This window comes from Plectropomus leopardus, chromosome 4, assembly GCF_008729295.1.
Source record: "Plectropomus leopardus isolate mb chromosome 4, YSFRI_Pleo_2.0, whole genome shotgun sequence".
Lineage (NCBI taxonomy): Eukaryota > Metazoa > Chordata > Actinopteri > Perciformes > Serranidae > Plectropomus > Plectropomus leopardus.
This window is the reverse complement of record NC_056466.1, coordinates 6,781,488-6,796,115: the sequence shown is the minus strand read 5'-3', so window position 1 is coordinate 6,796,115 and position 14,628 is coordinate 6,781,488. Positions and strand designations below refer to the sequence as shown.

Here is a 14,628-nt window from a genome sequence, read left to right as displayed (position 1 = left end):
CCACTTTTGGATTGTTCAAAAGGCACTTACTATGTAAGGAATCCTATAGATAATTAATTCCATGCACAGCGGTTTGGCCTATGTTAAGTGCCACAAGTTCACCTGCGTATCAGTCAGTAATTTACTGCAGCATTACTGTATACTGTTGATGCCATTAGGTCGGTAGCCAGAGCAGATTACATAAATTAGAAATTAATTAGATCCATAAATCACTGCGACACACAAAGTTTACTTGTTCTTGTAGATGTTTAGGACATCACGCTTGCATGAAACAAGGGCCACTCACTCAACTCTGTGTTATGCAGCTGTCGAGGTTTCGATTTGAGGGCCGGGAGATCAAGCTGGTGATGACTTGCGCTGCATTCATCACCATGAACCCCGGCTATGCTGGAAGAACAGAGCTACCTGACAACCTTAAAGCTCTCTTCAGACCCATCGCCATGATGGTGCCAAACTACGCACTCATTGCCGAGGTAACAGCCTCTCTCATTATGCATATATATGCTTGCTTATTTTACCTACTATTATTTTATCATTCCTTTGTGTCTCTCCCTTCCTTTCAGGTAATTCTGTACTCTGAGGGATTCGAGTCCAGTAAGACCCTAGCGAGGAAAATGACACAGATGTACAAGCTGTGCTCTGAGCAGCTGTCCCAGCAGGACCATTACGACTTTGGCATGAGAGCCGTCAAGTCCGTCCTGGTTATGGCGGGGTCAGAGCACCACACTCACGCATACACTGAGACACGTGTGCATTCAGTTCTAGAGACAAACAATCATTCACCTTTTCAGGCATGTCCCAGAAGGACCATCCTGACTTTGACAGTCACCCAGAAACACATGCACTCAAGCGTATTTAGCATCAATGTTCATAATGTGCAGTGAGATTATTATGGTTAAACTGTCATGTTGATTAACAGCACATGGTTGTTATATTTAAGTGCAGTGATACTCAACTTGCGGCCTGTGGGCCAGATAATGTGCCAGATGATGGCCCACAGAACATTTCCTAATTCACAATGGAAATAAACTGATTAATGCTGAGAAATTTTTGTACTTTTAAAGTAAATAAGGTGCCAGGGTAAATATAAAAAATAGAAACAGAACTTATTTAAATTAAAAAAAAAAAAAACTAAATTAATTTTTAAAAAAAGTCCCACGGGAGAATCACCAGGCGATCACCAACTTGAAGAGAAGAAGATTAGATAGACAAAGGAAAGATTTGGAGACCGTAAAATGGTTGCTCCTGTTCTGCATGGGCACATGAATAGATCTTCAAGGGAAGCTTGAATACACAGATTGATTTGCAGCCATTAATCTGAATTTAAAAAAAAATTAAGCTCTGATAAAGACAGAGTAGGATCAAAATGTTTGCACAATTAAGGGCTGCGAATCACTCGGTGTGCTCCAGTTCCCTTGGAGATTTTCTGTCCTAGAACTTAGAAGCATCTGAATAAGCTGCACACTGGTTGATGGCCAAAGAACCCCATTCCAACTAGATTTGAACGAATGATCTCGGCCGTAAATAGTGAGAGTCATGCTTTCGCCGGTTGGTTATTAGCTGAAGCTCAGGGAACAGTAATTGGTTTGTGATTCATTGTCTGTCTTTGCCTACGTATTACTCCTGTGAGTCGGCTTGTTCCACGCTAAGCACACATTCATTATCTCCTACTCTAATGTCTCTACTTTGTTTTTCTACAATCGAGTGGAGCGGACTTGTTATGAATATCAGGTTGTGCAAAATTGAATTATCAACTCACTTTGGCTGCTTATTATCCTTATTACATCTATTTTTATAATGAGTCTATTTTCCACGAATGAAGTTGCCCATTTTAACAATAGTTCTCCCATTAATATACATTTTATTTCAATGAATGCACCAACTTCTTTGGAGATGTCTTTCTTGTCACTATTGCAGCAATTTTGTCAGTTGAAAAGTGTCATTGGATTCTGTTTTTCAACAGATTTTCTGTTATGTTACAGCATTTTTTATTGTACTAAATAGTTAATCTAAAAGATGGTGGTGAACAACATGTAAAATGAAAACTGAGGCTTATTCTAGAATATGACCATGATAAAGTAACAAATGAATTAACAGACTTGTGACATCCAGGGGGGAAAAAAGCAGACCGCTTGGCTGCCACATGTGAAGGACTACCACCAAAGAATGTAGCTTGTTATATTGCAGATTTGTAGATTGTCAACGGCATTTCACAAATGCCCCTCTTTGAAGAAAATGCTTGATGTACACAGTATCCAGGTTTATACAAAAAACATGTGATTTGATGTAATGGTGTGTGTTTTTCTCAGGTCTCTAAAGAGAGAAAATCCCCACCTCAGTGAGGATGTGGTTCTTATCAGAGCCCTGAGGGACTCCAACCTGCCGAAGTTCCTCACTGATGATGCTGTGCTGTTTGGGTAAGCCTATCACATTTCTGTAGGGAAGCACATCTTAATCCCGGTGCTCTTAATGCACACATACTGAAAGGTATTCCACTACAGATGACTGAATACATGCCCTTAAATGTAATTTTTAACATATTTCATTAGATTACTCACACTATGTAATGTATTGTAAAAGTACTATCTCTCTACATTTGTACTTTTTAAACAAAAAAAAAGCATATTTCATAATGTAATATATACTGGAAATGACATTTAGTATCTCCAACAGCAAGCAGGTTATTCTTAGCAATGGTCATTTACCAGAAATGTTTTGCTCTCCTGTGAGCTCTCTCCTGCCAGCTGCCGCTTTATTAAGGTTTTCCTCGTTAAATGAGATGTTGTGTAGATAATTCCCCATTTCAGCCTCACAAATCAGCTGTTCTTCTTCCATTGCAGCTCTTTAAAACCAGGCGACAGGAATAAATAGAAACAAGTTGTACAATAAAAGTTCAGCTCAGAGCAATAGTATGTGTTGCGCTGTGCAGTGCTGCATTACTCGCAGCCAGTCAAACAGAAAACGCCACAGTCAAACAGACGCTCGCTTGCATTGCATTCAGTTAGGACAAAATGTTAGTCCTTTCAGGTAATCTGTTGTTAAAGACAGTAACTCCATTCATAACACCATACGTTTAAACTAACTCTGACAGACTACAGTTACTCGTACTTGTATATTAAATATCTAACACTGTTACTTGTATTCCATTACTCCCCATCCTTGATGTTAGTATATTAAATCAGACCACCTACACAAGTAAGATATGTTAAAATGAGATGTTATTACACATGAAAACAACTATTTCCTATTGTGTGTGTGTGTGCGTGTGCGTGTGCTGTATGTGTGTATGAACAATGCTACCCTCTGCCCAGTGGTATCCTATCTGACCTCTTCCCCGGTGTGTGTATTCCCGAGCATGACTATGGTGTGCTACACTCCACCATCCTGGACTCTCTGGTTAAGCGAAACCTACAGCCACTGGCCAGCATGACCAAGAAGGTACATCAGATATGCTTATAAATATTTTACTCCTGTAAACCACTTTGCATGTAATAGATAGATAGATTTGAAAGATGAGGCTGTTGTTATGTTGTTAAGTTTTTTACGATCAGCAAATCCCTTGAATAGACAAAACCATGAGGTAGTTAGGCTTGATGTGTTCGGGCATACACCAAATTCATTACTTGCCCACTGCCCCTCCTGTCATTTTGTTCTTTTAGAAATAAATACTTTGTCGGAGGAGGGATGCTGCAGTTGTGAACTGAAAGGGCCAGCTCTGTATGCTCTGTTTGCATTGTATGCATTGTATACATTTAGTTTGTTTTGTTTAAAACAGGCCCATTCTCATCCCTCTCTTTTCCTGTTCTTTTTGTACAACCAGGTGATCCAGCTCTATGAGACCATGATAGTGCGTCATGGTGTCATGCTGGTTGGGCCTACTGGTGGAGGTAAGACCACTGTCTACAGCATCCTGGCAGACACGCTGGAGACCCTTCATCGTGCAGGGCACACGGCCAACAACCCCTTCTATCGACGTGTCAAGACCTATGTTCTCAACCCAAAATCTGTCACAATGGGAGAGCTCTATGGAGAGGTAGTGCAGATAAGATGAATGACACAACAGCTTCTTTACTTCTCTCTCAGTATTCATTCATTACTTTCCTCCACCCCTCAGGTTAACACATTAACACTTGAATGGCGTGACGGACTGATGGCGCTGAGCGTCCGTGATGCAGTCAATGACACCACTGAGGACCACAAGTGGGTGATCTGTGATGGGCCAGTTGATGCTCTGTGGATTGAGAACATGAACACGGTGCTGGATGACAACAAGATGCTCTGTCTGGCAAACAGCGAGCGAATCAAACTCACTCCATCCATACACATGGTGTTTGAGGTTAGACAAAGTTAAATGTTTTGTCTGGTCAATAAGCAGGTTTCAGACTTATGATTTCAGTGTTAAATATTGGTCCAGGGGTAAACAGCTAAAGCTTGAGTTTGATGCTCTTTGTTTTAGTGTACTTGATTCTACACATGATCTTCGATCAGATTTTTTTAATCTCCCTCTTCAACCTTTTTTAGGTCCAGGACCTGGCTGTAGCATCTCCAGCCACAGTCAGTCGCTGTGGGATGGTATATATTGACCCAGATGAGCTCAAGTGGATGCCCTATGTCCAGACATGGATCAGTGGTGTAGGAGACAAGGTTGTACATGATGTATCCCTATCATTCACGTGAAATGCCTTTGAAAATGTCTGAAAACACGGTCATTGTAATAGAGGGTTCGTGCTTGAAGGTTGGCTCATAACCACTTCTACAGCCTCCTGCAGACTGAGATTTTAGCAGTCCTTTAAGTTTAGTGCAGCTACACTCTGTGACATAGATCTTAATAAACTAGCGTACGACATCAAGTTTGATGTATGCAGACTATACGATGACATCAAGTCCTGAATCGCAGACTACGACCTAAGTCCATCGATGTTAGTAATCAAGAACAAAACGCTGTCGGCCTGCATCATCCATCTCCACCAATGTTGCGGTGAGAGCAAAATGTAAACAAATGGAGCTCTCGCTGTATCGGCATTAATGTGTGTCAAAAATGTCTGAAGAAGAGGCACAGGAGGAGAATGTGGACGTGATTATGGCTGGGGAAAAGAGGCCAACTTGGCATGCCAGTTTTGCAGTGAGAGCTTTAAGTATTCATTAGCGTCTACTAGCACTCTAGCAGTGTCGCACTGATCAGTGCATCATTTAGTGCTGCATTCCTATTGATTGGTTAGTAGACGTAGGTCCTAACAGCAGTCAGTGATCCCAAATTTTCTGTCAGAATTTTATCCCTGGCTGTCTTTGATCACAAGACCGAGACAACGGCCACCCTTGAACTTCTCTCACTCTGTAATTTAGGACCACTGTTTTAGAGCCACAACCAAAGATACCATGTTTCTGTCACTATGGTTATCTTTCATCTGAGACAGCCCAAAATCGCACAATGTATACCGGGCTTAAAGCATTTTTAAGCCCAGTTTAGACCAAAGATTCCAAAACAAAACTGTTTTAGGAAGATGCAGTGAAAGGTTACAGCGATGTGATCTGGCCCATCTCAGTTCAACTCAAACTGGCTAATGTTGTTACCTGCAACTCAGCTAGGCAAGTCGCCAGCGGCTGGTTTGAGAATGTAAGGCACGTCACCTGTTTTTAACAGCCAATCAGCTTATTGCGGAGACTGCTGGCCAAGTCCAAAGTCAGCAGACAGCGTGTTCGCTCGCTGTGACTTTCTCCGACAGCAGCCCTCCATACCTGCTGAGCCCGAGTAAGTCTCATTTGCATTCCTGCAGCTCTTGACACACATGTCTATCTCCGTCCTCCTCGTGTGTGACTGTGTGTTCCTCACTGTTGATGCACTGGTACATGAATGGTAATGTGCCTTTTCAAGCTTTACAAGCAGAAGAACTTAAGCATCAGCATAAATACTGATGACAGCACATCACATTAAAGTTTACAGCTTGCAACGTTAGCCCTGAGCCTTTTAGGGCGCCTTAATACCACAGTGAGAGTGGGTCATCTCACCCTCATCTCAACTTTTAACTCTTTCTCATAACATATCTCTCTCTGTCTTAATGTCTAATTGACTCAGGCTAGTCCATATGTTGACCGTGAAAATATGCCATGTGTTTGTTGCCTTTGTTTTGTTTGTGCACTTTCCGTTTTCTCTCCACATTTATCTATTTCATCCTCACTCAAGGACTCAAGGAATTCAAGCAGAATTTTTCTGAGGTGGATGAGACTTTCTTTCCATAGTTTGATTTTTGCAGTGCTTTGTCTTGGATAACTTTGATTACAGTTTCAGCAAATTTGTGGAGTTGTTAGAGTTTATTCAAGTTTTAATTTGTTTTGTATTGATTTCAACTTAGCATTTTTAACTGAGGGAGTCTGTCTCTCTGTGTCTCTTGGGGACAGGGGAAGCATTGACCATACTTACATACAAATTTTTCGTCTTATCCGTCGAACAATCTCCTTCAGATTATTAGCTTGTATACAGTACCTTTTCGAGGAATAGTTCAATATTTTGGAAAATAAGCTTATCCCTTTTCTTACTCAGAGTTCAGTGAGAAGATTTGATACCACTCTCATGTCTGAAAGTGGTGTCGATCTTGTCATCGAACTCTTGGAAAGAAAGTGAATAAATGTTTCCCCCAAATGCTGAACTACACAACTCTAGATATGTCGAACTAGCTACATTGCCTTAGTGATTATGTAATATAGACATCTTGTAACATGACTGCATAACCGTTCCCCTTCTCAGCCTCTCTGTGAATTTACTCGATGTTGTGTCTCTAGCTCCCAGACGCTGTGCGGACATACCTGTTGGAGCTGTTTGAGCAGTACGTGGAGAAGGGTCTCCAGTACGTGTTGAAGCATTGTACCCAGGCGATCCGACAGGTGGACATCAGTAAAGTCACCACTCTGTGTTCCCTGCTCGAGGCACTGCTGCTGGGCCATGGAGGGCCAGACCTTAAAATGGTACATTAAACACAAGATTTAACTGCCACTGTAGTTTATTTTGGTCTGTGGTGTCTCACAGTAGCCAGTCTGTTAGTCTGTTAGAGCAAACAAGTATATTTTTGCACAATAATTCAGTACTGTAAATCAAAAGATTCAGTGTTGTCGTGGTCAAATGTCAAAGGCAGCACCTCTGGTAAAACCACACATGGCACAGTAAAGGTTGGTTATGTGTATATCTAAGTTCAACCACGCCATTACTTTCTAAACAAGCCTTTTTTATGTTTGTCTCTGTGTTTGTTTGTGTTAGGATTCCAAGCATCTCAACAGTATATTATGTCAGACCTTCATATTTTGCTACCTGTGGGCAGTAGGCGGAAACCTGACGAGTTCTCACTGGGATGCTTTTGATACCTTCGTCAGGGAGCAGTTTGAAGACGACAGCAATGCCAAGGTACCCACACACACACCTGCAGATACATACAGAAATCAGGATGTCTTCAGGTCCAGGGACCCAAAAATTTCATACATAAATTATGACAATATTTCACACAAATGTCTAATAGGATAAAGTAATGAAGTTTAGATATTTTATATCCAAAGTCAAAGGTCAACTTCACTGTGGCATCATAATGTTCTGCAAAAGCACATTTCTTGGCCATAATTGACACTAATCCTTCAAACTGTGTTGATTTTAAAGATTTTATGCCGATAAAGATGTGTGTGGAACATCAGATTCCCCAAAAAATACATTTTATACCTTGTATTAAATCCCCTCAAAGTTTTCTCTACATATGAGTCTGGATAGACATGGATGTAAACTGCAACCTGAGTTGTAGGTGGGGGTATATAACTACAAAGCGGTATTCTTTTTTTTTTCCTCTTTTTTTTATCGCCGATCTGTATTACAGAGTCAAATCCATTTACCGAAGTGTTGCTGGTATTAGCATGAAATATGTGAAAAGGCCTGAAGGTTTTCTCACATTATATCACATCAAAGTACTCTTGGCACTGGATATATCTAGCTGGAGCATAGCTAGTCTGAAAAAGGATTACTTTCCATGATATCAGTCACTCATGTGAAATGAATACATAAAGAAAGAGCATCCATTTTGTACATTTTAGTAATACCTACAGAGGGTCACGGGGAACGTATAGGAAAGGTAAATCTGATAAAATGATGAGCTTTGTGCCAAGGTTATAAAAGGCAGTTGCATATAATTATTCTACCTTGCCAACTTTGAAGAAATATGAATTGATCATTATCGAGTAGAGGGGATTGTTTTCGTTTGGAAAGAAAGCGCAGAGAAACAGATGAAGGAAAGCATGGGCTGACAATACAAGTCCTTCAGCCTAACAGGAAATGGAAATTTAATTGTTTGAGAGGTTTGTCTTGGCTGGCAGATGTGGTGGATGATTGAGGGAATGCGTCACTGATGGAGGCAGAGCACAGTAGGGCAGGAACATGACTTACTTACCTGAGTGAGCATGGAAGGGAAATGTCTGTTAAGACTGCAGAGTATCGTCTGGAACATCCCACACGTTCCACATCTGCTCATCCATGTGCGCAGAAGGAGCTGATGTTGATTTTGTTTTTGTGGTGATGTGTGCGTTCGGTACTTTTAATATTATTTATATCAGAGAACTGTTTGTGTCTGCGTTTTTGTCTGTTTACCCTGAGATGACGCCAGCGCAGCCGACTTCCAGCTGTGAAGCTTGAGGGAAAATAAACTGCACACACATACACACACATCAGTAACAGCAGGATTGAAGGAAACAAATGTAGCAGACACCAGGGAAATTTCTGAAGTGCCACATAACGGGATAAACAACAGAGTAAAATTAAAAAGTTTATTTAATGCTTTACTTCTAAGGAGGTTTTATAGGTAATCAGGGTTCCCGTGGATCCTTAATAAGTCTTAAAATGCATTAAATTTATTAATCTATAAATAAGGCCTTCATTGGTATAAAAATGTTTTAAATTAATCTGTCAGAAGTCTTTAAAATGCAAAGACGTGAGTTAGGATTTTATGATTTTCTTTTTTTCTTTTTTTGATGTGCATCATAAAATCTTAAAATAATTGTTAGTATGTATATTTTTTCAAATAATCTACCGAATTTAACATCAAGCATATATGATAGAGGAACCAATGACACCCATAAACATTTACAACATCCAGTCAAATAAAACAAAAAAAAAATCAATGAATGGATACTTATAGATAACATAATTTTGTTATTTTCCATCTGTTTCACCCTAGACAGTATTAATTTTTTCAGCATTTGAGGTAGATCGTCTAACAATTTAATTTGAACAAAAAATATATATTTTATTTTATTCATTGAAGTACAAATCTTAGCAATATTGTCCCTAACTCTAAGTAATTCATGGTAATTCAATTAGTTACTGGAAAATTGGCCTTACTAACTCTGGAAAAGTCTTAAATTTGGCTTGCCAATGCTGTAGGGACCTTAGTGATGATATACAGTCTAATATAGGCATCTGTATACATTTTTGAAAAATGAATTACACTGTATTTGCCTATTTTTTGTGTGATGTGTAGCTCCCAAAGTATGGCACCCTGTGGAGCGTATACATGAACTTTAATCACAAACGTCTGGAGCCATGGGAGAAGATAATCCCTTCGTTTAAATACAACAGGGAGCAGCCATTTTTTGAGATGCTGGTCCCCACCACAGACACTGTTCGCTACGGCTACCTGATGGAGAAACTGCTATCTGTGCGACGTTCTGTCCTTTTCACAGGCAGCACTGGAGTTGGGAAGGTAAAGATACATGGATACAGTAGACACAGCAGTAACACTTTGACATACTGTACTTTAAATCGTAGCACACTGACCTCATAGAAATAATTTAACAAGCTGATGCTGATAATTATTTGCCCACTTACATATGTCTTTTATTTTTAAAACAGTCAGTGGTGGCTCGGGGTCTTCTTAACAGTATCCAGGAAAAGGCAGGTTACCTCCCAGTCTACATCAACTTCTCAGCTCAGACCTCCTCCGCCCGCACACAGGAGATCATTGAGTCCAAACTGGAGAAAAAGAGGAAAAACATTCTGGGTACTAGCTTGTGTTACAATCACCACATAACCACTCACATACTGCAATGTAGAAAATCTCTGCCTAAACATTCAAAATTACTGTTATTGTCCTTTTATCAGTCCCTCCATAATGTCGCATTTGCACCAATTAACACAAATTCAGCCAAACCCCGTTAATTCTATGTGACCTTACAATTATGTCCAGTCACTGCAACTTTGCTGCAAATTTGACTTTTGGGGTAATATCTCATTTCTCATCATAGATCTGCATGCAGCATATTGATTCACTTATCCCCTCCTTGCCCTTCTTTCTCTGTTAATGATTAAACGGTTGCTGAGCCTGTGACAGAGTCGCACACCCACAGTAACAGGAATCACTGTTAGCACGGGTTTAATGACCGTTGAGCTGTTTTGTTTTCAGTGTGAGTTTGTTGGGACTGTTAAACAGAACGGTGTCAGATGTTGTGTTAGCTTGCGCAGGGCAGAGAGAACATGAGGAGAGCAGCTCATGAAAACAGTTCCTCTGCTCTGCTTCAGAACAGCAGCAGCAGCTGATCATCAGTGGTCCCAGTGCTACATCTACAATCTACGGTGACAAATAGAGTGCATTTCTGTGGGAAACACTGAATGCTCATTATAATGAGCTCTGAATCTGAGACAGCATCACAACTATTTTTGAAATTTTCTCTTCTCCCCTGATTTACATTGAAAAAAGATGCCTATAAACATCAAGCCTCAATCCTGGAGGGACTCTTTAATCTTCTACCTGCTCATACAGTCCTTCACAGTTCAGGATTTACACTCCATCTACATACAGTATCAGACATCCTTGCCCTCTGTCCACCTCTCAATCTGTACATCTGTTAACCTTTATCTCCTTCTGTCCATGTTCTTCTCACTTCCCCTCCCTGTAGGTGCTCCTGGTAGCAAGAAGTTAGTGGTGTTCGTGGATGACCTGAATATGCCAAAACTGGACAGTTATGGCTCTCAGCCTCCTATAGAGCTCCTGCGTCAGTTTCAGGACTTTTCAGGCCTCTATGACAGAGACAAGTTCTTCTGGAAGGAGATCCAGGTATAAACATATACAAATAAGATGAGCCGCATTGTAACACACATCAACATTAATGATTGTGCATAACTGTGCGTACATCTGACTTTGGCTACAGCAGATAGCCATTAGTGTCCCATAACATGGTGTTGTCCCTTTGCTGATTCTACAAACAGAGAAGTAGAAATATCCTTGTGTTCAGTTAAACCTGTTTAAGCATTTGAAACATTTGCACATTGTGGAAACTAAGCTTGTTTGCTGTCTTAGTGCAGAGGCAGGTTGTGTCTGAGTTTGCTAATCAACAGTAACCACCATCGTATCATAGTGTAATAACTTGTAATCTTGAGTTCTTCCAGGCATTGTTTTGTGTATTTAAAATGATCCACTACTCCTCCACATTTACCACAGACTGATATGTACACAGGGAAAGATATCTGTCGGCTGTAATGGTTGACATGCAGTGCACACTGCTGCGATCTTAAAGTTAAACTCTGTTCATCTCAACAGCAGCTGTTGCGCCCTGAAAAATAGGTGCTCTGGAATGCTTGCACATTACGATGGTGTTGTTCTGGCTCGTTTCTTGCTTTTCAACACTGAAAAAAGTAGATTTGAGGGTGCAAAAATGCAGTATGTATACATGCCCTTACAGAGAGTTAGCTGTCAACTTAACCAGGAGGTTAAGACTACTGAGGTGCTGCAGTTACTGGGGTCAGCAGTTTTATGGTCAGACTAGCTCCCGGGTATTATAGAAGTGCTGGCTTTGCCACAAACATTGTTTTTTTTATTTTTACACATGTTAAGCACAAAAAATACATTCTGCAAACAAGACATTTTTGTAGTTGTTGTAGGAGCACTTTTGTCAGAATTTGTTAGCCGTTTCCTCCTCTTTCTATTCTTTATGCTAAGCTAGGCTAAATTGTTGCTGCACTTCATACAATGGGATGTAAATGATATTGATGTTCTTATTTAACTGTGGGTGAGATGGCAAACAACCATTTCCCCAAAATGCTGCAGTGCCTTTTTTAATGTTTGATTGTTTTTTTTTGTTAAGTTCAAAAGTGTAAATATACAGCAGTTTGTTTTGTTTTACACAGTCAGCATCAGCTTCATTTGTTTTCTTTTAAAACGAATGAACAAACAATGGACAAACAAATTAAGTTCGTCCATTTAAATAAGAAAACCACTTATTTTGTTTGCCTGTGTGTGTTTGTGTTAATATATTAGTTCCAAATTTGTATTCTGACTTGATATAAAGTTTCCTGAGTTTGCACATAACCATACAAGACTGATTGTGCTTTTTACTGCATGTGATGTCTTACATTTTTATGTATTGGAGGGTGCGTATTTGTGGTGCTGAAGTTGAACATGAGCAAAACATTCACAGTCTCATGTGATAATGCACTGCACAGGATCCACCTCTCATTTTCAGTTCTCCAGCCAGAGACATTTGATGTTTGGAGTTTCTAATGTTGTTGATATTTTCTTGCCTTTCTTCTCTTTTAATTTCTTTCCTCTTTCTTTCCTTTCAACTCCTCCTTTCTTCATGTCATCCAGGATATGACCATCGCTGCAGCATGTGCTCCTCCAGGAGGGGGACGCAACCCGGTGACCCCCCGATTCATCCGCCACTTCAGCATGCTGTGTCTTCCCACACCGTCGGAGCACAGCCTGAAGCAGATCTTCAAGGTGAGGAGACAAACAGACATACACATCAATGCACAAAGACTGATGGCTCTCAGATACTCCATGTCCACAGCGGTGGGCCGGTTTGGGTTGTCTTAGCCCATCAGCAAAGCGCGGCAGGGATTTGTGTCTACATTACAACATGGCTACCAGCTTTAAGGTGTGTCTTTAACCGATGATGAATGTTTTTCCATCACACAACAATGCAGGATAAGGAAATTTACCTGTTGGAGGTGAACTGTTTGCAGTGGTGCAGCTCTACACCTAACATCTCACTGTGGCTATTTCTGCTTTTACTTATCTCCCTGCTGTGTTAGTAGACTTGTTTTTATTGAAGAAAAGCTGCAAACAAAATTGTGCTTATTTGGTGGTAAACACGTTTCATTTCCTCTAGTTTTTTTCAAAATTAGACCCTCCTGTTATTTTGCTATGTAAACATTTTTATTGTAAAGCTGCAAAAAAAGAAAATGTTGAGTTTTCAACAGCAGTGTCTTAGTAGACTCTTGTACTGCTAAAAGTGAACATGAAATAGTTGAATAAAAAGCAGAAATCTAAAGTACAAACAGGGATAGGGGAGATAAACTAAACATGAAACCACAGAGATTCAATTAGAAGCTACAAAAGCACTTAAACCTGACAACAAAAACGCCTTCCTCTCTGGTCTCCTGCACAGACAGAGGTGAGTTGAGTCTCGTCAAACACGCTTGTTTCAGGGGGAAAGGGGCAGTTGTTGGGGGTTGGCTGCAGTTTGCAAGACATCACCACTACCCGCTTGGAGGCTGTCAGGTTCTTTGGACCTACTATACAGAAGGTCCATCGCTGGCGCATGTTAAAATCAACAAAGGAAAATGCAAATCTGTGCAACACAGTTTGACTCACCATGGCCAAAAGTGACAATGGGAAAGGCCCTAGGCATATGGTTCAAGAAGATGTTGAATATTACACATTTGAATACCTCATATCTGTTATCATATTATGCTTTTAAACACCATCTCAAAATTATAAACTAAGCTTGAAGTTGGAAAAGCTTAGCTCATCATAAATAACTGTGTTCTTAAGTAGTTCGGGAACATTATTATGTGGTCAGAATGTGTAATATACTTCTTTTGATGGTATCTGCTCTCTCACTCTCTCTCTCACTCTCTCATTTATCCATGTCACCCCACTCCCCTCTATTAAGCACATTTAATTCCATCTTTCATGCTTGTAATAATCTCTCTTCCCTCCAAACCTTCCTCCAGGCCATCCTGACTGGTTTCCTCAGCGAGTTTTCCCAGGCGGTGAAGGACTGTGCTGGTCAGATTGTGGATGCAGCCGTTGAGATTTACAACCGCTTGAGTGTAGATCTGCTGCCCACTCCGGCTAAGTCCCACTATGTCTTCAATCTCCGAGACCTCTCCAAGTGTGTCCAAGGTGAGACGTGCACATGCACTGTTTGCACCACACAGACATGATCAAGCTCATTGTCCACACAGGGCTCTGCAAAGAACAGTTGCAGTTGTCATATTTGACTAACAGCCCTGAGCCCAGTTCAGGGGCTCGGCTGTTGTTGATACTTGTTAGCAAAATCAGCATCTCTTTTGCAGCTTTCTGGTTCACCCATTGGCTATCCAGCTGTCTGAAGATTTGTATGTCATTTTGTTTCAGAAGAGAAAACACAAATAAGAGAGACAAAAGGGCTAACATGCATACAACTGAAATACAGGAAGCAGAATTTGGCATTTAGTGAAAAGGATGCAGCCAGATAAGATGTTGGCATTTATTTTTAATACCTTGTGTCCAGATTTGAATGGCCATTTGGGATTTGACTTGAACAGTGGGTTGGTTTTGGGTGAAACATACACCCTCTCTTTTCCTTAACAGCGCAAATTAAACTTTAGCTTTGCTAAAAGAG

At 40.5% G+C, this 14,628-nt stretch overlaps 1 protein-coding gene across 1 annotated transcript in view; it reads left to right on the top strand.

Annotated features, from left to right (window-relative positions):
- The window catches only part of dnah6 (dynein, axonemal, heavy chain 6), a 66,912-nt gene that overhangs the window by 21,383 nt on the left and 30,901 nt on the right, over positions 1 to 14,628 (top strand). The window contains 14 exon segments of the mRNA XM_042485368.1: positions 306 to 473; positions 564 to 712; positions 2,310 to 2,417; positions 3,312 to 3,438; positions 3,821 to 4,033; positions 4,115 to 4,336; positions 4,522 to 4,644; positions 6,778 to 6,960; positions 7,250 to 7,393; positions 9,504 to 9,725; positions 9,875 to 10,022; positions 10,918 to 11,075; positions 12,606 to 12,737; positions 13,976 to 14,147. Of these exon segments, the coding sequence (XP_042341302.1) occupies positions 306 to 473; positions 564 to 712; positions 2,310 to 2,417; positions 3,312 to 3,438; positions 3,821 to 4,033; positions 4,115 to 4,336; positions 4,522 to 4,644; positions 6,778 to 6,960; positions 7,250 to 7,393; positions 9,504 to 9,725; positions 9,875 to 10,022; positions 10,918 to 11,075; positions 12,606 to 12,737; positions 13,976 to 14,147 (2,269 nt within the window).